Source organism: Nothoprocta perdicaria, unplaced genomic scaffold (assembly GCF_003342845.1).
Source record: "Nothoprocta perdicaria isolate Ctin4 unplaced genomic scaffold, notPer1 scaffold_181, whole genome shotgun sequence".
NCBI classification, from domain to species: Eukaryota; Metazoa; Chordata; class Aves; order Tinamiformes; family Tinamidae; genus Nothoprocta; species Nothoprocta perdicaria.
Genome location: NW_020454994.1, coordinates 871,847 through 896,802, shown reverse-complemented (window position 1 = coordinate 896,802; position 24,956 = coordinate 871,847). Strand labels below are relative to the sequence as shown.

The 24,956-nt window shown below is 43.9% G+C and overlaps 1 protein-coding gene across 1 annotated transcript in view; it reads left to right on the top strand.

The window, feature by feature from the left end:
• Positions 1 to 24,956, top strand: part of MACROD2 (MACRO domain containing 2) — a 680,006-nt gene that overhangs the window by 412,975 nt on the left and 242,075 nt on the right. Inside the window, exon 6 of the mRNA XM_026036601.1 lies at positions 4,417 to 4,538. Coding sequence (XP_025892386.1) covers positions 4,417 to 4,538 — 122 coding nt within the window. The remainder of the gene's footprint in view (positions 1 to 4,416; positions 4,539 to 24,956) is intronic.

Sequence of the window (24,956 nt, the reverse complement as noted above, 5' to 3'; positions counted from 1 at the left end):
AGTTTTGTGTTAGGTCGTGTTGTGCTCCTTGAGGTCCTTCGTTGCGCACTGAATCGTGACCATCTCAAATGCTGCCTTGTAGTTTTGCACAGGGGCAGTTATTTCTGAGGATGCTGCAGTCTTGTCACTGCTTTGACATCTGTCATCATAGCCCTAAATTGCTGTGAAAAGCTATTACTTTGGGATATAATACAGCGCCTCTTCCTCGACCCGCTTGCTTCTCCCATCTGTGCAGAGCTGACTTCAGTCTGCAGTGCTACGGGGAGAGCACGATGGCTCCAGGATGGAGCAGCAAAGTCAGACTTGTGCCTGGTATTTTGTGACCAGCACGAGTGCCAAAACAGCCTGGGCTTAGCCTTGCCTGCCCCGGTTCTCCACTGGTGGTTGGCATCGTGGTGAAAGGGTCTCCAATAAGCTCTCCGGGCTTCTGACTTTGCCCCGGTCAGAAGATGGTTCAAAGCTTTTATGTGGACAATTTTTTAATATCACGGCTTTTGCATTTAAGAAAACAGTGAATCACCCCCAAATGAGCTACGTTAAGACTACAGGATGCTTTAGASGGGCTGATCTTTGCATTGATTAGTGCTCATTAACTCAAGCCGCAAAATTCAGGCTGTCTCTTCARCTCCTGAAAATGCATTTTCATATATATATTTCCAGCCACAAATTATTTGCTTTATATGATTTTTGATGATTGTCCATAGATGGAAGAGTGAAAAGATATAAACAAATAACTATATCATAACTAAGGAGCCATGTCACACACAGTAAAGTTTAGCACACTGCAATGTACAAAAGATGTCTTGCATTTAAAATACTGAACTGATCTAATCTAGTTTTGGAGGCATGCATTAGTAAATAAATTAGGCTGTGATCGTGGGGGATTCATTTAAGTTGAACTTAGATTAACAGTTGTTTATTACACAGCAAAAATGCACATTTTATGTACAAATACACATCACCAGAGACATAAAGTGAAGAAGCTAAACAAATGAGGTGTTTATGAAAGCATGAGGCTACATATCTTCTCTGAGAGCAGTAATAGTATATAAGAATATGTGGGGGTAATTCAGCTTCCCGTCAATCACATGTCGGCTTCCCCTTTTCAGGACCAATGCGTTGGGTGCTTGTCCTGGAAATCAACTGGTCAGGCTGACAAATGGAGTGCTGGGTTTTGCCATCCAGCTTTTTTTTTTTTTCCACAAAGGATGAAAGAAGAATATTGGGGAAAAGGGTCTGGGGTCTCCACGTGGGCAYTGAGGCGCTTCTCACTTTCTACATGAGCTCATTTTCCGTCCTCAGACGGGCTCCCTGCTCCCTCTCCATGGCGCTCCGCAGACAGCGCTGCATGGAAACGCGGCGGTAGGATTTATGGCCTGGTTTCTTTAGTGAACAAGGCCGGGAAAACGAGCCCCGTTTGTCCTTGTGCACACAGAGTTTGTGTGATGAGGAGGACGGCTCTGCGTAGGAGTCTGAGGCAAGAGCTGCTTTGTATGGGCTGGAAGTGTTAATTAAATGTGTAAATTGTGTTTGTGTTCACAGGTGGCCAAGGTAGTGGCAGGTACGTTTTGAAACGTCTGGGTGTCTGCAATACCTCCAGATAGGCATTACACCTCTAGCACCTGGTTTGCACAAGATGCAGTTGACYCTTTTCATTAGAGTGCTTCAAAAAAGAAAAGAAAAAGGAAAAAAATAAGCAGAAATAAGCAGACATGATGGAAGCTGTTTGTGGTTGGACTTGAGATTTTCAAGGTGTTTTCCAACTCTAATGATTCTGTGATGATGGTTCTGTGAAACTGTTTGAATTCACACGTATAAAYGGACACCGAATGCTCCCTGCTCTTAGGCTGGAGGATGACCCTTCTAACCAAGTGCCTGAAAAGCAAAGGAACTCTAAAAGAAGAGCAGAGCGAGTAACTCTCCTTGCATCGACCCCATGTTGCAGCAGGGATCTGAGAAAATAACTTGTTCCATCGCCCCCAGAAGATGCTGCAGCGCGCAGCAGGGCATCGCAGATCGGTGCCMATGCTTTCTGCTGGAATCTCCTCTCAGAGAGGACTTCCCTAGCAGAAATATCTGCTCCGCTATAAACAGAGTTTAAAGCTAAGCAGCTTCATTGTCATTAGAAGCAGTTTGACCCCTTGCTRTGGCCCAGATCTTGGATGAAAAGAGACCTTGGTGTGGGGCTCGCCACCTCTGYGTGTTGTTAAAACCGTGAGCAAACGTTTCTGCTGTGTGCACAGAGAAGGTGATTTACGGACRCGTAGATTGCGGCTCTCTCTTAAAATGAAGTTTCTTATCAAAGCGCTTGGCTTGGAGGCTGACTGTAATAAATCAGAAGCTTTAAAGAAACGCTGGCAGCTTCATTTGTCATAAAAATTAAAATATTACAAATGGTGCCTGAGATGTTTTCTGCAAGAGCTGACCATTATGTATTTTACCCTGTTTGCTCACCTGTTTTCTAGGGGGGAAAGCCCATGAGGGGAGTGTCTGGGGGCAACGTTCATCTCCCTTGCTCTCGTTCGACCACATTAATGCTTGGGGCGCAGAGCAGGAGCTGGAAGGAGCTGTTTCCTAGCAGTGATTTCTACCAGGGTTTTATTTAGCCAGAAATGAGTGTTTCTGGTGGCTGAGTTAAAAATCTTTGGACAAGGTTTCCCTCAAGGTTTTCGAGCACAGTAATTTATGGCTTAGACCATGTATGGGGGCATTAGTTTCACTGACTGAATACAGCAATGAAATCTTTGGTTCTRTGTGACCACAAAAGAGACTGAGGCTTTATCAGATGCCGCTCCATGAGTAAAGCCACAYTGTGTCACGTGTTTATGAATAATCTTGTACCTAAGCAAAGCACTTTTTTGAGGATGGTAAGATCCAAAGCAGTTGTAGTAGTCTTGAGGTATTGCAAACAAATTCATASCATGCTCAGGGCTCTGTGTAAAGACCTACGCTCCATCCTTCCCCTCGCTCTCCATGGCTCCTTCAGAAGCAAATGACAAAAAAATGACGTCAAGAGCTGCTTTTTCTTCCCCTGACGCTGCTAAAAGCTAGGGAGGAGGAGAACAAAGTCTTCTCGGTGGTGGCCAGGGATAGGACAAGGGGCAGTGGATATAAGTTGAAACACAGGGTGTTCCGTCTGCACGTGAGGAGGARCTTCTTCATTGTGAGGGTGACAGAGCCCTGGAACAGGCTGCCCGGGGAGGCCCTGGAGGCTCCGTCTCTGGAGGTCTCCAAACCCGCCTGGATGCGACTGGGTGTCCTGTGCTCTGGGTGTCCTTGCAGGATAAGGGAGGTTGGACTAGATGATCTCCAGAGGTCCCTTCCAACCCCAACCATTCTGTGTAATGATCCGCTGGCCAGATCCCATCCTGGGGCAAGAGGAGCGCGTAGAGCGTCGCCCTGCGCGCTCGGGGTGGGAGCCCTGCTAGGCCCGGCCCCTCGCGCGCCCGAGCAGAGGCACCACGCTCGGCTAGGCCCGGCCTGCGAGGCGCCACGCTCGGCTAGGCCCGGCCTTCGGAGGCAGGCAGCCCCTGTGCCCGCGGGAGGACATTGGAGAAGCCCTCGTGTTTGCTGCGTGTCAAACGTAAAAAAGCCACCCTACCTCCACCAACAAACAACCACCAAAAAAAAMMCAAAAAAACCTATATTTTCACRATTCCTTTAAACCTGGTGGATTTTTATTCCCGCTTTTTTACCATGGGCTTTTTGCTTCGTCCTTCTGATAGCATTTTAAAGACTTTGATTGATTGCAGATTGATTTCAGACGAGTCCAGAGGCGTCCTTCCTAATACGCTCCCTGCCTGTACTTGCTGGTTTTGTTCATTAAGGTGCTTCAAAGAGAATAAGATATAGATGTCTTATTGCATAGTGTCTCCATCTGCTCTGATGCGAGAGGAAAGCGTCTACCTTGAATAGCTAATACGTCTGTAGGTCAGAACTTGCCTCCTTTTGAAATGGCTGCTGAGAAAAGATGCAGCGTGTTGCATACATAAAAGTGAGGACATATATATCATATTCTGGTGCAGGGATTTTTGTGGAGTAAACTTACCCAGTGAGAGGGTCTTGAAGGGTGAAATAACTGTTTTAAATAGTTGTACAATCCTGAAGATTTCAAATATTTATGAAGACATTTAATTTAACCGGGGTTTAGTGTATTTTTTCTGATTTCTTTCCTTAATGCAAATGTGCTTCTTGTCTGAAATTGAATCTTTGCAGGTTTTTTTTATTTAATTTGCACAGATATGTTTGATTTTATCATGACGAGTTACAACAATTTCTTACAAAGTTATTCCTACCTTTGTGTCTAGGTGGAATAACAGATGGRGGAACAACTTGCATGGAAGTTCTGCAGAGTCATTAAATAAATAATAAACCACCTTAGGAACGTAATTTCTTTTCCCTTCATTTTTTTTGCAGATGTCATCCATACTGTTGGACCGATAGCAAGAGGCCATCTCACTGACACTCACAAAGAAGACTTGGCAAGTTGCTATAAATCTTCGATGAAACTGGCAAAAGAAAATAGCATCAAATCGATTGTAAGTACCATATGAGAATATATTCATTTCTTCCAGTTTGGATCTTTGTCTCCTTGCTATCTTATAATTAGAAATGTAATGATAGGTTTTCAGAAGGAATTCTTGCGATGTGAAAAAGCAAGAAATTAGATACTGTTTGGACAAAGGAATTGTTCAAGAAAGGGATATGGATATTTTAGAAAATAATAATAATAAAAAYGGCCTGGTAGGAAGTGTGTGAGCAATTATCCTGTTATGAGAAGAAATGGGGAGAACTGCTGCCATGGTTAGTTTTAAACTGCTTAAATATAGCAAAAAAAGGCTTCAGCTGGGGGTTAAGTGTGGAGATGTGTGCAGTGTTGCCTCCCARACAGCTGAGAAGTGATTAATCTGCCACTCGCCCTGTCCCCATTAACATTTATCTCTAAAAATGCRAGTATGAGTCAAGTGGCATGGTTTACAGCATCACCTCGCCAAAATCCATCGTTGTGAATTTGAAATAACCCACTATATGATCTCCCATTTAATTGCAAAGGTTCTTCCGTTGTGTGAAATACATGTTACACTCTGGTGTATCAAAAGGCCAGATTTTTCAGAGCCTTTTTTGTACGTGGCCCGTGACCACATACACAAGTAGTTTGGTGCTTGGGTTGCAAAGTGCCCGGGCTGCTTSATCTGGGGGCACCGACTAGCTTGGGGGCAGCTCGTTCCTTCCCCTGATACTGCAAGTAATCTCMTTTCTACTTGGAAAACCGTAACGGGATGTGAGCTTCCTGGGGTGGAATTTTAGGGCAATGAAAAGTATTCCTTGGCTGGGCGCAGTTTGCTTTTGGTTATTTGGTTATTTGGTTATCTGACTCTGTGTATAAGTATTGAAATTATAAGAATTGAAACTGGCCTCTTCACACTTCACCTGCAGAGGATTTTATTAAAAATCCTTCCGTACTTTTCAAAATTCTGCATTTCCCCGCCGCTAAAGGTAAGTGATACAAAATGTGGTTGTTACTTGTTTTTYAGTTTTCTTTTTAATGCAATGCATGTAAATCAGAACGGAAAGCAACCCCTGGCATTGGTTTCAACTATTCTCTGGGGGTGTTCAAACACGCAGGGCTGTTCCTCTGTCCTGCTGCGATGCTGATGGGAGCCGATGTGATCTCTGTGCTGGTGCTGCCACCTTCCTCCTTGGTTCCTGCCTTTAGCCTCTGGGCAATTAYGTGTGTCTCTTGGGGCAGCCAGATTGGAGAGGAAAAAGTGAAATACCGTGTAAAAAATAAGAATATTAAAATAACAAAGGCAAACCTGCAGCGGGCATCCGTTAATGCTCATGCATTTCCAACTACTCATGCATTTCCATATGCTCATGCATTTCCATATGGTGGCTTCTGTAACTGTGGGACCTTCTCGGCGGTGGCTGGGGATTTCGCCCGGGATAATGAGGATTAGTCACGCTCCCAGCTTGGGTGAAAGGCAGCGTCACATTTCAGGAGAAGATGCCCATGGGGGGAATCATCCATCCCGAGCAGGGCGTGATTCCCTGGCTGCTCGGAGGCRCTGGCATTAGAGGTTTAGCAGATGATAGAGGAGTTAAAGGCCTTGGAGCAGATCGGGAGCTGCTCTGGAAAACCCAACCCTGCGGATGCCRACGATGCTGCGGGAGGAGAAGGCTGCTCGAGGGCCTGCCCTAGGGATGAGGTTAAACCTGGAGCAGTGCMAACGGTGCCGTTGGGCCCGGTACGGAGCTCCAGGTTGTTGTGAGTTTGAGGAGAATGTGAAGARCAAGTGCATTTCCCAAGCTGCAGTGTAGGAGACATGGAGAAGAGGAAAAGGAACYGAGTAAAATCACGTGCAGACTGTGGAGGCTTGTAGGGATCAGGTGCAGAGAACTGAAGTACTCAATGCGACATCAAGGCATGGACTGGATTGCAGCCATAGGWAGGGATATTTCCCATATCTGCCTTTTGATAGGGAGGTAACCAAAAAATTGGGGGAAAAAAAGGTTATTCCTATAGGAATAACGAGGAGAAAATCAGGTGTGCTGAGTTAGGATTAATTTTGCTTGGCTCTTTGAGGCCATCAGTCCCATTTAAACGGGACGAGATGCACATGGGCAGGAAGTAAGAATTTTTCGATAAGGGCTGAGTAAAAAGCAAATACATAGGTGTTGATAGCATGAGTCCTGGAATGATAAAAGAATTAACTGGACAGAAAGCATGGGAGCACGGGTTCTGGTAAGTCAGAAAGAAGTRGGAAGGCATTACAGGAGTGTAAAAAAGTGTATGTGTTATTTATCCTTAAAATAGAAAACCAGCAAGTCTAGAAATTACAGCCAAAATAATGGAGTAACTGTTCATACTGGCTTGAATGTGAATTATGTCATAGGATTTAGAATCGCTTGAGGCATTAGGAACAGAGAGGAATGATAAATGGTAATATTGAGCTGGACAGAAGTGTGCAGGGTGACTCGGGGTGTGCCGCTAAGCGTGGCTTTAGTTTAACATCCTTATTAATGATTGCTGAAGAGTGCATAAACAGCTCATTAATTACCCTTACAAGCAGTGCTACACCAGGCAGGGTTGCAAACACGGGGAGAGGACAGAGATACACGGTGACAGCTCCTTGCAAAGGCTGCAGATACCCCCYGCTGCAGCCCCGCGAGGGAGGCTCAGCCTCGATTTAGGGAGCTGAGGTCGGGACCAGAGCTGACAGCTGCAGTTAGCTCCACGTGGAGCAAGACAAGGTGCCATATGGTGGTGAAAAATAAGCCAGCTCTCACACAGCCCRGGAGAGGCGAGCCCTGGAAGAGCGGCGTCATGAGGGAAAGGTCTGGGATAACAAGCCTGAAATGAGATATAGGGGTGAGTTGTCTTGTTTAGGGATTGCATATTGTTGAGCTGCCTGCTGCAGATTGATGTAGGCCAGGCAGGTTAGAGTCGTCGTTCAAAAGGGGCTGGGGAGAGTCAGAATGGGATTCTAAGTAGCTCAAAGAGGAGTGTGGGGTTTTTTGTACTTACRGAGGAAGAGAAATATTATAATGATCTTGAAATGCTATATAAAATGTAAGATATTGCTTTGGGGAAATATCTAAATATGTATATGCAAAATGACACTTATTAAGTGGTGTTTCTAATATATAAATATCCAAGAGTGTCTTCCCCCTGCTCTAGAGATCCACAAATTCGAGCAGCTCTGTGCTAACTCCTGAGGGTTCCCTGAACTCCCATATGGAAATGTTATAATCTCAGTGTATAAAAAACATGATGGGTAAAAGTAGAAAGGAGATGAGGGAATATAATGAAATACCAGCCAGCATGATTGCTGGGGCTCGTAACCCACCTGCAGCCCAGCTGAGGGCACGGAAAAAGAAAATTTCACAAAAAGAAAATTGAAATTGAAAAAATTTCCAAATCAGCATCTTCGCTGCACTCTCCTTTGCAGCGCCCAGAGCCCCGTTGAGCATCCGTGTCAGTGGTGACCTGGGGCCTCGTGTCCAGGTAGACGGCGCACGCTGCGTCACTGGCTGTACCTGTACGCTCCTTGGAAAGCACAAAATTGTTTGAGCCTGTCTTAGGTAAATAAATAACTCAGGAAAGATGTATGTCACTCTGTCGGTCTGTATTAGCTCAAAAATAACTGAATTATCTTTTTAGTTGGTTTAAATGCTTGTCTCCACCTGCAGTCATAGKTTTTAGGAATAGAATGTACCGATATCCTGGAAATTTCGGGTTGCGTCCCGAAGGAAAACGTGCTCCTGAGAGGCTGCAGTGTGAGCCACGATAGAGACATACACTTCAAGTCACTCTTATGCCAGAATCTTCAATTATAACCCTGGGACCTAACCTTTTAGCATGGATTTTGAACCCGGAGTGATCTTGACTACCCTTTGCCTAAATTATCAAACTCATCAAAGCAGGAATTTTACTGGGATTGCAGACAAGCRCTTCTCCTGGCGTGCTGTGAAGGATGGCTCGCACAGAGAGCAATTTATGGTATTGCATTTACCTATCTTGTTTTCTCATGGAGCAGATTTATGTTTTAAAGAAAAACCTTTAACACTTCTTTATTTTTGAAAGATATTTCCTGTTGAGCAAGTTGCCATAGCAAAGAGCTATAAGCCTGAAATTCCTTGACTTTATTCTGTCATCTGGTTTTCTGATACAGATTCACATCTATCCACAGAAGACATACTTTGGAGGGTAATTTCTGCAGCATCATAAATCTACCCCACTTAATTTGTTTCTTTTAAACACTTGTTTAACTTGTGAGCTGTGTGATGACTGATCTTAGAGTTCCAGACCGAGTTTTTCTCCGCAGCTCTGCCTTTCCTTTTTACTTAACTTTGTTTTTTTCCTCCTTCTAGGTAATTCCCAGTGAGTATCTTTATAAAATCAAGCTATAGCTGCAGTCCTAGTTCATCCCTCCACGACGGTGTGTTGGCTGAAATGGATTTTCTGTGGAGCAAAATGCCCTTAGTTTTGCATCTCCTGCTATCTGACCCTTCCTCTCCACRGAGCATTTACTTAGGCATGGAGAACATAACCAGCTCCGTGTGTTCTACAGGCATCTTTTAATATTTATTTTTTTCCAAAAATAATCCATAAGCACTGGTTTCCTGTGGCCGGGAGTGGCAGGAGCAGCTCTGAGGGATGCCTGGATCAGCTGCCTGTAGCTCCTTCCCTGGTAACGGRTCATGGAGAAGTGATTTGGGCTCGTGGTGGTGATGGTGTGGCCTGGTGGCAGTCTGCATTGCCAAGCAAAATTGGATGACTCCTTTTCCATGTTAATTTTTTCAAATACAGAGGGGAGCAGATACAGCCCCAAAATGAGGAGGTGCTTGGGCTTGTCCCATGAGGGCTCAACATGCTCATGCCTGGGCTTAGCTCCTGCCCTAAACAGCAGCCTATATTGACCCGTGTGATGTTTCCTATTATGAACATGGGGGAAATGGCTGGCTAAGGAGCAACTCTGCCAAGCGAATCCTGTGTTGAAAAGGTTGAACCTTCCTGGAAAGATGGCCCATTGGCCATTGTTGGATGGCTCTCTGGACACAGGGCCAACACACCGGCACTGCRGGAAAGGCTCCCATCCACGTGAACATTTAAGGAATGTACCGTGATAGATGGGATGGAAAATAATAGTTGCAAGAGCATCACATTGTTGTAGTGCCCATCTTAGTCATCTGAGGAGGAAATGTGGAGTGTTTAGGTGTTGCTTGTGGAGGGGGTTGCAGGCGGGCAAGTCTTCCTGGAGACTCCCACAAATGTGGGAAGGGCTGCCCGGGAGCTGGGGCTGTGCCATGTGTTTTCCCCAAACAATTTACCTGTGGAGACTCGAGGCACAATGCTGCCTGTTAGCACCGCAGGCAGCTCACCAGGTCCCACTCGCCTCACCTTTTTCATCTGAAAATGTCTTTTCTGTTYATCCTTTTCCTCTGGAAGTGGGCTGCTCTTCAAGCATCAAATTAAAAATCTGGTAATCCAGGGTATTGTTTCTGGTATTATTYACAAAACTAACATAAAGTGAAGAAGCATAAGTGTTTGTGTGTATCATCTGGGCATCATATTACTTAAGTAAGAAAGTAAAATATGTACTGCATTATAGCCTAATTKCTATTAAGGAGCAGAGTAGACATACTGGAAACCAGTTCTGAAAAGCAGACAGCAAGGGTTTGCTTTCGTGAGCCTTATTTGCCAGCCCATTAAACAGACTTTCCCCAAGTGGCTGTGAGTCCCTTGGAGCCGTGTGTGTTGTACAGAAATGATGTAGCACGTCTTAGCTTCGTATAAAGAAATAGCAATTATCAATACTTAGCCAAAAAAGGTTACCTTTACCTGAGAGGTTTGTAGCGCTGTTGCAGTATGATGGTACCATGTTATCTTTTACTGCTGTATTCATATACATTCATATTCATATATACATTCAAATCTATAGAGTTTGAATAATCTAATTGAAGTCATATGAGCAGCATAAAAATATTGAAGTAGTCAAATGAGTGGGAATACTCATTTCCTTAATCTGAAAAACTGTTCACACCAGCTATCAATTACATGCAGTCCCTATTTTAGTAAATAACCTTATTTTTTCCAGAGTCGCATATCTACCACTTAGAATTGAAAGATTTTCTTCCTAGCAGAGAGATGGAAGCAAATGTAACGAATGGAGTGAGTATTTATGGTGAACAAAACTGTGATTAAAAAAAGATTTGTGTCGCAGCCTGACTTCACATGTCTTGTCACAGTAAGATACCACGAAGAGAGGAGTCTTTATAATGGGATAATTACAGGGAAGTGAATTTTCGCTTTGACTTTTTTGTTACCTCCTTCCTTCCTTCCTGAAAGATAACGACTACCTAGGGTAAAACTGTAAGGCTAGGACACGAGTCTGTAGACTGCAGCTCCCTTGAGCTTTCGCTTCACTAACAGTCTTGGTTTGTGTRGTTTTGGTTTTGTTTATTTTTTATCTTTTCAAATTGGAAAACAGAAAATGCTGTACTGCAGCTGTGTGCCTTTCCTAGAGAAAGAAATCAGCCTATTGCTAGTTTTTAATGAGCTGTTGCACACTTCTGAACTTTCCATTACAGGTACTGGGTGGAAAAATCTGTATTAATTAAATATCTGCCTCCGTGTGTTGCTCACAACTGTGCTTTGCTGCAAGCAGGGCAGGCATGCCACGGTATTTTTGTTTTTCTCATAGCAAATGACTTGGTTTGAAAAGAAATCTTGAGTTTGGTTTGAAGAGAAGTCTTGGGTGATGGTCTAAATGACCAAGCCTAGAACACGTGGGGCCAGGCGTATCCATCACTGTGTCCTCCCTGGACGGCTGCTGCTGAATCCGCRCTTTCTTAAACCCAGTGAGGTTGTGTCCTCTACTTGTGCAAAAAGAGGTGAAAACTGCGACTGTCTCAAACATATGTGACACATTGGAGCGTTTGCCCAGTGTCTTTTCCTGTCTGCTGCCTGCCGGTATTCCCGGTGAAGGGAGTCATTCCGTGCGGAGGAAGCCCTGGATAGGCCCTGTGGAGCGAGCGTTTCCAGCATGGCTGCAACAGGTTTGACCCCTCCCCAGCTGCAGGCAGCCGATAGTTTCGCTGCGAGCCCTCCCTGCTCCTGGCCTTGGAGTCGTGTCCAGCTCCTCCCTTCCACAGCCCTTGGAGCCGAGGCCTTCCCCTTCCTCGCGGCCCTGAGGCCGAAGGCCGGGTGCCTGTGGCACGGCAGGCGCTGGGGCAGCCTCCCGCAGCAAGGGSACGTGTTGACGTGGGCAGCTCTGCGTTGCTCAAACGTTCTCAACCTCKATCTTAAAACTTGGTCTCCTGCTTAGTGCCTGTTTATGTCTTTTCATCCGCCTGGATCATGGGCCATCACAATTTTGTTTTTCAAAGGAAAATGCACAGTGGTGCACAGCTGTTYTCCATGCAGCTGCTCCTTGTAGGCATTCCTGACTGACCTTCACTGCCTATTCTTCCCTCCTCAAATACACCAAGACTAACTTTGGTGGTAAGGACAAGCTCAAGACAAATGTAAGTCATCAAACAGTCATTTTTTTTTCTTTTCTTTGTGCTGAATTAATGTCTCCCTGGCCTTCTAATCCCCCCTCCTGTTTACCTACCCTAGTACYGTATTTCCTTTCCTTAACAAACCCTGTTACTAATATTGTATTATTACTTACTTCAATCTTGAGTCATTATGTTTCTTATTGCCTGTAGCTTTGTTCCTTTTAAGTGTTTGCGTACGTCTCTTCTTTGATCCCTCATAATGTGTTTTATAATATTAATTCCTATAGGACATTTATTTATCTATTTTCCCTAATCTCTCCATCTCCCTTTTGTTCTGTATCCTTGTGTAGTTTCATTAATACCCTTTTTTGCTTTTTTTTTATCATGTGCAAAATTGCCATGGGTTTTTGAGCATCAGAGCCACTGAGTTGGATTGACACTATAAGTAGAAAGTTATATCTAGTTCTGTCTAAGAAAGTAGGCACATAAAGATTCTCCATGGCCTTGGAAGCTCCTTGCTGAAAACCTGCGAGGCAGCAACTGTGCCCAGCGCTGGTTCATTCAAACCCCCAAAACTGCAGCATGAGAGGATGTAGATCTATCTGCATCATAATTCATTTCAGGATGTCGTCCCCAGAAACTGGTGACACTAGTGGCAGCTCATACCTGGGCCCAGCGGTGGTGGCTGCAGCTTCTAATCGGGCATTGGAAACACCTCCTTGATGCACTAAGAATGGGGAGCCAAATCACCTATTGTGCTGCTGACTTGAATTAAAATTGCTACTGCTGGATGTGTTYAAAAGCAGAACCTGCTAGTGCTGTTTATTATGCATCACTCATTATGTTTCAGGGGTATGTCACCTTCAGGTGTGGCTTTGGGAGATGCTGTCCTGAGTTTGGCCTGAGTAAGATTTTGGGTTTTTTTAGAAAGCCTAATGCAGTGTCATCAACCTCATCTGTACATAACAACCAAAACAACTTGTGAAAATATTTACTCTGCCTGGTCTGAAAACGTTTGCCCGCTGTTGACAACCTCACAGGTGTATCAGAGGAGCAGGAAACGATGGCATTTCTGTGTGGTCTTGCAGGGGTGCTGGGTTCCACCTCTCATAAATCTGAACACAAATGTCCAGTGGCCTCCACAGACACGTCTGAGGTGGATAGGAAAGCCTGTGAACCGCTACCTGGGTCGCTGTGACAGCTAGAGGTTCAGTTTGAGCTACAAAGCACACGTGTCCTAGCTAAATACCCAACAATCTGCCCCCAAAACGGCCCCGCGTGCAGTCCCCGAGCTGGGTCGGCTGGATACATTAGCATGATTTATCCTCGTGCCTTTGCCTTGCAGCGTAGGTGCGCTTGAACGAAATTAAGCCATTTTTCTCTGTTATCTCCGTGTTGAGGAAGGCAGCCGCCGCGTCTGCCCCGTGCTCTGAGCCCACGTGAGCACYGTGTCGGCGAGCGGCAGCGTGCCAAGATGCCCTGCGAGCCCTTATGGGGCAGGCTGGGCAGGGTAGCGAAACCCTCCGGGGGTCCCACGGAGGTTTTAGTTAGACGGGCTCCAGAAAGGGCTTCGGAGTGTAAAATACCCAGTTAAATCCTCCCTAAGACCTACGTAACAACCTGGACTTAATAAAGGCACTTTCAGCCAAGCAGAACGTTAGGTAGTTTGGGCTGTGAAGGTTTTGCTGGTGGAAGATAACAGTTCTCTCGTCCTTATTCTGTTGCATGAATGATACAGATTTGGGGCATTAAGTACAGAAGGAAGAACAGTAAATGGGCAGAAATGCGTAGGTCTGGCTCTGAGATCCAAGCCAAACCTCAGGCTGCCCGAACACTTGCAGAGAGGACAAGCACTTCTGCACAAGGTGGCAGGTTGGAGGCAGGGACTCCATGGAGCCGCTAGAGCACGTCAGTCCTCTAGCCACTCATGTCTTATTGGGTGGCGTGTCTCACGGATGATCTAAATTTAAACTTTCCCAAGAGATGAGGCCCTCTTAATTCAATTAATTTGTAAGCAAGAGAGGGGCTATTGACAAGCAGAAGGATGCTGAGGTGATCAGAAGTAGTGTTTTATATTGACAAGAAGAGYGAATGGCCACGATGGAGTGTGCAGACCCAGGCCTTAAAAGAGCCTGGTGAAACCGGCTGTGCTGTAGCTCCGGAAATCTTAATGTTGAAAATCCTGTGGGCACCAAGGAAAGCACTGTCCTCATAGGCTTAGAACTAGGGCCTGTGGGCTATGCTCAGGCCAAGTTTAATAACCATTGATTTAGACTGTGTTTTTAGAAGTAGAATTTCTGAAAGCACAAAATCCGTACACAAAGCRTACAGATGTGATGGGTGGCTTTCCTATTTTTTCCCTAGATTTCTTTCTGGTGTGTTTGCCTTATGTTAAGCTCTTCCAGAATTTATTGTTCCGGTGTTTTATATGGAGGAATAAACAAATGAAACGCATCAGGCTCTCTCTTGATGTTGAAGAGTGGGTTTGTAGTTATTCCACCCTGCTCTCCCGAGGCAGTACGGGCAGAAACAAACCTTTCAAGGGCTTTTGAACACAAGGGCATCGAGCAGTTGCTGGGTACACGATAGGAAATATTTGTTTTTACAGAAAAAAAAACAAACTCAAAGCTGGTTGACTGTCTTCCAAACAGCCTGATCATATTATGGTTTTCCCCAACCACCGTGGTGGAAAATCTGGACTCAGCAGACTTGGTGTCCATGAAATTCTTTGCAGAGCACAAATGTGAACCCTCAGTGGCCAAAATGTCTCGAGTTTTGCAGAGTATTTGCAACCATTAGATGCTCATCAAGGCGCCTGTGGGAGCGGGGAAGGTGCTGCCTTGTTCTGGTAGGTGCTGCATCCTGGTGGATGTTCATCTTGGAAAACAGCATCTTGGAAATGATGGACGGGAAAGATTTCCATAGTGCAAGTTTGAGTTGTTTCATCTTCCTTTGGGACAGCAGGGATGGACAGAGCGGGATGTCACCTCAGAGGAGTGACCATATGCTGAGGAGAGGCAGGAGGGTGCTGGAGACCCTATGGGCAGTATAGGGGGAGTCATATGAATCCCATGAGTTATTTGCACTGAAATCTGGCTGCTGTGGGAGCGAGGAAGTCCACGGGGAAGCGTGTAAAAATAGCAGGGCCTGTTGACAGAAATCCCCACCTGCCTCATTAATGCGGGGAAGGAAACTCAGGCTTTTCCATGGCACTTGTGGGGCCGGTGATGAGCCGGGGACGTTGCCGGCAGCGCTTACAGCAACCTTGCCCAGGCTGGTTGAATGGCTTTCACAGAGTTTAATAGCGTTTTATTAAATATTATGGAGAAGCGAAGGCGCTGGGCCATTTTGTTCCTCCTGCTACGTTATTTTTGGTAAGTGTCTAGGGTACAGGTAGATAAACTACAGAGCTAAGTCTGAACAAGAAAGACCTAAATACCCAGTGAATTACTTCTATTTGCATTGAGAAATTAACAGTAATTAGCATTCAGGTTTTAATGATACTGTATTTGTGAGGCTGATAAGGCCTCTGGGAGAGTGGTTGCAAGAAACTTTATTATTTACTCTATGCAAATCTACCCACTTAGCTTTAATTAGGGGTTGAAACCTGGAACAATTATCGGCAGTTCCTTTAGTATTAATGAGCTCGACAGAACTGTCCGTCATCGTGTTTTATGATTAAGAATCATAATATTGAATCCCAGCATAATATTGAATCCCAGTCAGTCCAAGGAACGTGCAGCCTTCATCAGGCCAAACCATGTTATTGTGTCGTGTATTTAGTTCCAGCCACAGAAAAGGCTGGAAACGTCCTTACAAGTTCATAAATTTGCTTCTTTCTGTACGATTGTGTGTGTTTAAAATTAGAATTCCTTCTAATAAGGCATATACTGTCTTTTTTATTTTTCCAAATAAATGATTTTAAAAGGAGCTGTATGGTTGCAACTTAAAATGTAGTTACTTGGCATCCGAATAATGCAGTTTACAGTAACCCCTGGCTGATGAATTCCCTCACAAAATGACCCCAAATCCTGGCTGACCTGAGAGCGTTAGTATTGCCATTCATATTCCATTTTTAGTTAAGGTGAATGAGCAAGATGCAAGGAAAAAGACAGGAAAAGCCAATATTGGCTAGTGTGTTTTCATCTCACAGCAGTTGTAATGCAAGCACTAACCCTTAGTCACTTCGGTGGTTGCTCCTCAGGGTTCCCTGGAAGACACGGTTTTTGGGTAGAGACAAAAAAAAATTCTACCTATCTATTGAGAGAAAAGATTGTAGAAAATGTCACTTGAGGCCGGTATCTCGGTGAGCATCCTTGAAGCTTTTCTATTTCTGTACCTGCAGCTTCTCTGTGGAACTCCTGCTCCTTCCCGAAGCCTTTGAGCGAGTGGAACAGATACTTTATGGAGGTCCTCAAGCAAAACCTACCTRCAGTAGCTGCAAAATGCAGCCCATCAGCCACAAGCCTTGCAGCAAAGCCACACTTTTTAATTTATTTTCTAGGTGAGCTGAGGGAGGTGGAAAGACTAATGCTGCATCCCGTAGGCAATCAACTGGTTTTATTAGAGCAGGTTGCTAAACAATTGGGTCGTATGAGAAACACAGTGCATAGGGGCAGTCTCTGCTATTTTATCTCTAGGAAAAGGCTCGTTTATAGATTGTCATGTAACGTGTAATCATGTAAGTAATCATGCTGACGTGGTGCAAAACCATTAATTGCTCCCCATTCTTTGAGCTGCTGCCCGGCGTGTCCATCTCGACCACAACGTAAGACCAGAAAGTTGCAATCTGCAGTTCACAGAGTGTCTGGAAAGTTGAAATCTCCAGTTCACAGAGTGTCTGGAAGCTGATTTAAGCAACAGGCCGCACAGACTGCTCAGGGTGGGAGGCAGCAAGCAACTCTTTCCTTTGCGATACTTCCCCTGCTTTTGTAACTTCTGTCGCATTTTGTAATATTTATGATTGTAATAATGCGTTTGCTAACTTTACAATAACACAATATGCATTTTTCAGGAGCTAAATTACGAGTGGCGTTCGTTTTTCAGCAGGATGTTTCCTCCAAGGTTTTCCAAGGTTTTCCACGTGGGAACTGTGTTTCAGGGCTGTGTCAGTTCCCTCTAAAGGTTGCGTGTGGTTGCAAGAAAAGGAGGAACTGCCATTTAAAAATGCCACTAAACTCTTAAAAAAAAAAAAAAAAAAAAAAAAAAAAAAAGTTTTGGCATGCAGACCATTTAACATCTATTATACTTCATTTTTTCTAATAGAAGAACATCTAGTATTACATATTTAGCGTTTATTATCTTTATTTATGGCTCTTACTAGCCTATTATGTTCATACCGATAAAAGAGCCATAAATTGCCATTGAATCAAGACCACGTTAAGCTATATTTACTCCATCACTTTAACAGTGTTTCTGTTGCTGTTTAGGGCTCTTGTTTATGTCCCATTGCTCTTATATTTATAGCTGTTCATCGGCAAGAGCTCTGTTAAGAAATACCACAAATTTACAAAATTTTAAAGCCCACCATTGGTAGTATTTTTGTTGGCRGTGGGTTGCTTCACTTTCATGTCTCACCAGTTTAATTTGCACGCTGAACATCTGTGTGGTGGGAATTTCCAGAGGGGAGGTCTTGGTATTTTGGGGGTGGCTGTTTTTTATTATCAATATTTTATTATCATTTTATTATTATTATTTAACTTATTGGAAATTGAAACCAGCCGTAACACTGCGCTTCTCCCTGGGAAGATTTTGCCCATTTTCAGATGAGATGTGAACTGTATAAAACGCTAATCACATTGAACGTACTAAATAAAGTGGGGAAGTATGGATTGTATTTGCTAGGGTGCTGCAGGCATTTTAGAAAATATGCAGTGCTGTTTGCTCTAGACTTAACTCTTTCGATGGCTTGCCCCAAATCTCTTCTGTGCTGGCTGGAAGGGGCAAGCTGGACAATTTCCCTGCTCAACCACATAAGACCATTGCATCTCCTTCTCACTGTGGAGCAGTCACTTTAAGGCATATGTTTCTTATGGGACTTTTGAGAGGGGACTTTTGGGCAGCTTTGGAGCAGCTTTGACTCTTTCTCTTTCTGTCTTTTACAACTGTGGCCTGTGGTGATGGCAGTTCCCTTTAAACGTATTAGAGGGGTAGGTTAATCAGAGAAAAGGGAGTTTTCCATCATTTCCAGTGTTGATGAATGCATTATTAGCTCCCAGTGATTCTGCAGATGCTCCTTCTGCTAGATAAGCAGGAATGAGTGGCTCTTGCCACATCAGCTGTTTAAGGAACTGTGTTTTCTGCACTCAGCAGGGAGTGGTTTTAGTCAGGTCTACTTGCTAAACCAAAGAGGGAAGGCTGGGTGTTAGTACGGGTTGCCAGAATAGATGTTAACCCCAGCTCCCATTGCTTTCGACCTGGCAAGGCCAAAAATGCTGCTAGAAAACTCCCTTTTTGATTAATGCAGAACTGCCTGTCTGTATTAGTGGCCTGCTAGTACATTATAGAATAGGAGAAGTAAAGGGAAGGGAAAGAAAGGAAAAGTCAGATTTTTACATCAGAGAATAGTAGATTTTACAAATTGTCCTAACCCTTAGGTCAGCATCCTTTTTGTCTGAGATGAGTTTGCCCTTTTAGACAAATTTCGTGTTTGCCAGAGGCTGTAATGGGATTTCTGAGATCATAAATCGCAGCATAGCTAAGTGATCATTTTTAATAATCCCGCGGCCGTTCTGCTTAGCGGGCCAACGTGTGCGTTTCAAAAGGAGTTCAGCAGAACGCTCCCCAAGCACAGTCCCCCCCTGTGAATGACTAACTTCAACCCAGCAATTAAAAAAATAAAAAAGTAGTTTTGTGGTTGCATGGAAGATTATCAAATCTAATAGCTTTTCAGAAAATTCTGCTGTTAAAGAATGGCATAGGATTTTTTTTTCTCTTTTCCCCAGGACAATATTGCAGGACTAACCCTGTCTTCTGCAGCTCCCCTGAGCCTTGACAGCCGGAGCTGCTGACGTGAGGTGGTTAGTGTTCTTCATGTGTCTGCTTGGATGTGGTGGAGGAAGAGGATGACAGCCAGATAGAACACTCTGTTTTCTTATTACATCCCATAGCTGCAAATTTGTGCATCATGAAATGGAAAGCAGGAAAAGGATCTTCTGAGCAAACAAATAATGCGGTAGCAACTGTGGAGAAACGGTGACTGCAAGCATGTTCCCTTTAAAATGCTGATTTTCAGAGATTCAACAAAACCTGAATTCCTAAGAGATTTCTTTTATCAGGTCCGTTCATATAAATGTTTCTCAGCTGACTTTCTTTGTTGCCAAGTTTTTTCTTGGGTATTGTSATACAAAATATTTGGGGAACAGACAACTGTAAGGAAAATTCATTTCAGGATATTATAATCAAGTCAGTAATTGCTCCAGTAACGCCAGCTTTCACAGTGGAAATAACACTAATGGTAGAGTAGGTGTTTTCTAGAAGAAAAGCTTTGTTTATGACACATAAAACGTCTCTTGGGAAGGTATCAGTATTTCTTAAGATTTTCTTGCAAAATTACCTCTGCTGAAAGCAGACAATGAGAGATATTTTCACAGGACTAGAGCCAACCTTCACTCTTTTTTCTTTAGCACTAAGGAATTTAAATGGATTTTTTTTTTCTCCTCTGCTTTTTACTTATTTTTTCTTGGATTTTTACTTCTATTTAGTTTGCTTGCTCACATTTGCAGAGTTTCTCTGATGTCTGGAAGGCCCAGAACTAATGCGAAGGTGCCAGGGTGGCAGACGTGAAGCTGGTGGAGATGTATGGTTCATAGAAAGAGAAAAAGACAATTTGCTTTTCCAAATGTCTTTTGATGTGATTGGTACTGATGTGATCTTATCTCAAAAATTAACAGTTCTAGGGGAAGATGCTTCTACGCTCTGCAGTGAGCAGTAATGAGGACTGAACCAGGTGGCTTTGGGGGCAGTGGGAGGGGAGCTTCTGTTCTGTGCAAAAGGAATTAACCATCACTAGTGTTGTCCTTACGGAGAAAAGGCAAAGATAATAATTTCAAATGACTGATCATTTCTTTTATCTAGCAAGTTTGAGCTATTCCCTACACTTTGAGAAATCCAGCTACAGGAAGAGGCACCCTTATAAACTGCAGCAGGTGAATTCTTTTTTTGGGAAGAACTACAACTTTCATCGCTTGGTGTATGCAACAGTTTTGAAGGTTTTGATTTTGTATGCAGGTACAAGAATTTTTCTTATTATTATTTTGTTGTAGGCAGACTGTTGTAGATCTAAGCATCTGTGRTTTGCTCTGTTGCTGTTGAGAAACAATGATGTTTTGTGGATTTTGACTTGTCTCRCAAACGGGGCAAAACTTGGTGATTTGTACTCAGATCAGGAGACAGGCACTAAATGATAATGCAGGCTCCTTCAGACCTTGTTAGATGTCACATTACTGCACAGGATGAGATGGGTGAGTTTTTTGGAGGTGCATTGCACTTGTCCATTCCCTTATGTCATTCCTGTTGACTAAACGCATGTGAACGCTGAGGGTAGAAGCCTGTTCCCATTTCATTAATGGCATTTTTTTTCTATCAGTTGCAGTGGGTTTTGATTTCAATCGATATTACACSAAAAGTAATGTTAATACAAGATCCACAAATGTGGTCTTTATAGGTTGCTTGCTTTGGACACAAGTCGTAAGCACAGTGTTGGGTACTGTGTTGCAGTACCTTGGAAGCTGACATGTATTTTGCTTCCTTTAGACCTGCCACAGCAATAGTCAATAATAATCCTTTCCAAATGCACATCAGTTTTGGTACAGCCATCTGGATAATCCTGTAAACAAAATATGTGTCAATCAGGAAAGTGGTTGTGGCTTATCTCGTGTTGATGTTATAGAACCCAAATTGTTGTAAATTTAATAATGTTTTATTCTGTAGCCCCTTTATCAAACTGTGCTGTTCCTGAAGCAGAAATATCACAAGGTTGTATTGAACTGGACCAAAGATCCTTAACTAACTCAGTGTCTTGTCTCAAGGAGTGGCCAATATCAAATATTCATGTAAGAGTATAAATAAAGAACAAGCATACAGTAATATGAATATTTTAAACATTTGCCTGTATAATCTCTATGAGGCCCTGACACGATGTTTTTGTAGAATTGCATATAACTCCAGGCTCTTGTTTCTGAGTTCTAACAGCTAAATTACAGCCTGAGCATTGTGCAGGGAAGGTTAAGAGTGGTATTATGAATGTGTGTTGGTTTCCATATGTCAACATCGGTGTTTTACTTGCCATGTCAGTACTTAGGCTGTCCATTATTTTGGCATCTCGCTGCAGCTGTTTGCAGTGGGGTTTGTTTTCCAGCTGCCTCAAACTGCTTCCCACAGGTCGAGGTCCCGGCCAAGGGAACGCTTTGCTGGTTGATCCTGGTGCCCGTTGGGCTAAGCCTTGGAGGAACCAGCCAGGTGGGTGGCTCAYGGGACATCAGTCACAGGGGCTGTAACTCCTCAGAGGGTTTCCGTAACAGATTGATTGCATCTGGCGTTGTTAGGAATGCTTTTAGCTTTGATCAGGCTTCCTTTGCAATCTTTCTTGTCTTGTCTTAGGTCTTTGAAGTAATTTATCAGAGCTTTCTTACTGCGTTCGACGTGACGCTGGCTTTTCAAAGTCCTCCTCATCTGATGTACCCATCTGAACTTGGTGCCGTCTTAGTCTTATTTGGCTTCTGTAGGAAATGCTTTTGGGAACCAGAAGCATGGTCCCTTTGCAGATTTGGGGGATATTTTTCACAGAATCACAGAGTGGTTGAGGTTGGAAGGGATCTCTGGAGATGATCTAGTCCAACCCCTTGCTCCAGCAGGGACACCCAGAGCACGGGCACAGCGGGGCATCCAGGTGGGTTTGGAGACCTCCAGAGAAGGAGCCTCCACAGTGTCCCTCTTTACAGAGTTTGAGGCTTCTGGTATCGGACACTGGCCTCGACAGGCCGTAGGCAACRTGCATCGGATTTGTCCATCTGGTGCTTCCTTGCTGTAGCTGCACGCCCCCTCCACTGGTGCCTCCAGAAGGTCAGCATGTCTTTCCTGCTCCTYCTTGCTTGGTCCATGAGTGATCCTTCCCCAAGGGACTGCAGGAAACATTTCTCAGACACTGAGACACTTATTTGCACTGGCCAAAGGCCTCCTTGGTGAGTTCCTTAGCGAACAGCCCATGTGTTGCAGGAGCTGTAAAGGGAGCGAAGCTGCTGCCTGCCTTTGTAAGGAGAGGGGCCTCCGAGAGACACGGGGATGCTTGRCTTCCAGCAGGGAATGCGAGGCAACAGCTGAATGCTGGTGTGAAGCTAAATAAAGGGGTTTTGSTGAACATTTGCTCCCTTGTCCCATGCTAGTGTCTCAAGACCATTACCTCAAAAGATTATTTGTTTCCAGAGAAGAAATGCCACACATCTGTGCCGGTGAGCTCCTGGAAGGAAATGAAGCTCTGTGCCTTAGGCAGCCTCATTAATTCCTGTGTGTATTTTTTTTTTAATAGAAGAATTTTAAATATGAGATGTTAGCTTGTGTAGACACCTTGTGTAAATGTTCCGCCCTCATCTGACTGCGTTTTGATGAATGTATGCCTGGGGAGAAGCAGTGGTTTTTACTTCCTTAGAGAAAAGTCRTTTGGTCTGATGAGGATTGTGAGGATTTTTAATTTTTATGATAATATTTTTAATTATTGTATTAGCTGCCATGTCCTCCAATGTCCACTTGAAAGCCACAGACCATCCAACAGTTTCATTGAATTATAATATAAAGTCTGCATTGTGGTGTTTGCTCCTTCCTGTTTTCCTCAATACACTGAAAGCTTCTTCTTCACTTGAGGAAGAGGAGCTTGAAGAAGAGCTGTAYAACCACCTATGCAACCCCTTCATGCTCCATTTTTGACTTACCTCTGTCCAGCCTTCTCGTTGAGTAGAGATGTCTGGAAAAACATCAGAGTCATCTGTGCCCTTCACTAGGAATGCTTGGGCCTACTRCTCCTGGCTGTTGTGGGCTTAAAGCACAACTTTCCAAAGAGAAAAATGCAGCAGAAGGTCTGTCTGTGCTCCTCGGATTTCATCTCCCTGCTGCTTTCATGTGTGCACCTCATGAGCACAACTAGGTTACACTAAGGGCAGTCTGTTTTGTTTTTTCCATTCAGTTTGTCACTGCATTTTCAGATCCCACAGGGACCATGGATGCTTGAAGATCTGCTCGTGGCTTAGCAGGGTCCCTCAAGCTCGTCCAACCTGGCTTGATCAATTGCGTTGGCCGGACCAGACTACACCAGGATTTTCCTCAGGACAGGCCTCTCATTTGCCTTGCTGAGAGCCTCGTATCCAGCAGAATTTTTGTCAGGGCAAAAATCGATTCTTAATTTCCAAAGGAGGAAGTTAAGGCAGAACCTGCCCTAAGGTTCTTGAAACCTCTGTGTTCGCTCCTGGCTTCTCTTCTGAAATGTAAGGAGCAGGAATGAGTGAGGGATGATTAGCAAGAGGAGGAGGAAAGAGTCCATCGGGACATCCAGGAATGAGGAGATCCGTCGCAGGTGGCCTTCAGAGCTTCAAGAAGTGTAAAGCAAGTAGATTGTTCCTGCTAATGGGACAGATCTGGGAAATTTCAGATTTCAGGAAAACACATTTAAAAAGCAAGCATCAAATCCCTGTTTTACAAATGGAGAACATTCTGGAAAGCACAATGCAGCTCTCAGTGTGCTTTTTGAAGGGAAGGACATCCAAAGCCCTTCCAGGGAACTACTTCTTTAAAGGAGTATTGCATGAGAGGTGGATTTTAAAAAAATATGCTTGATGACATGTTGGAAAATACAAATTTGTGAGAAAGGATGTGACTGGGATGTGGGGCTGTGTGTAAATGATGATCAAGATGCCTTGCTCTTAGGTAACCAGATGGTTTAAATAAAAAACCTCCATCTTGCAGACTTAAGTAATTCTTCAAAACACTGTAAAGGTGCCATATAAGATAATATATGCATAGCAGTAGGAAAAAAAAAATAACAGAAACTATATTGGGGAGAAGAAAAATACATGAGTGCTTTATACATTTAAGGGACTACCTTTGAAAGGGAACTTACATTCTCAGTAATTACTGCACTTTATTTTCTMTGTCAATTAATCTCTTGCAAGAGAACAAAATTTAAGTGTCAGATTGAAATGATGGTTTTAATAATTTTCCTGTTTTTATTCCTGTTACTGAGAACCTTTAATGAAGGTTTTTAAATCCCTGCAAGTCATATTTCTTGATAATTAAACCCAAATTTCATAATCTTAGCACTTTTAACTTGGCCTGGAGTGAGGTGGGAGATTTGGGGAGGTTGGTTTATTGCATGTAGCCAAGGCCGTGCTGTTTTAAATCTGCATGTGTCTTAGAAATCCTGCAAAGCTCGTGACTGAGCAGCTTTCTAAGATGCGTATAAATCCCTGCTCCCTCTCTGAAAGTGAGAGGTTTTGAAATAGAAAGAGGTTGTGACAAAGCAGCTAGCAGGGATATTGGATTCTGAAAGATTCATTAAAATCTCAAAATCTGATCTCGGGGACAGGGAAACGTGGCTCCTTATTTCGGTATGGCTTTTGGAGGACCATTGAAAGATGCAGCAGTAACTGCCTTGTTAATCAGCCTTTGCTGCCCATCAGAGCTTGGGTAGTCRGAGGTCTCACGGTTTCGCTTTAAAGGTTCCTATTATTTGGCCTTGTGTGTTAATGGTTAATATTTTGGTTCAGCTATGGGCTCTGGGAAGTTTAACTGTGCCATGCTTCTAGTGATGGATAGAGATTGGCAATTTTGTGTTGGAAATTGGGAAGGGGTAGGCTCATGCAAGCTGAATTCCTTCCTTCCTTCCTTCCTTCCTTCCTTCCTTCCTTCCTTCCTTCCTTCCTTCCTTCCTTCCTTCCTTCCTTCCTTCCTTCCTTCCTTCCTTC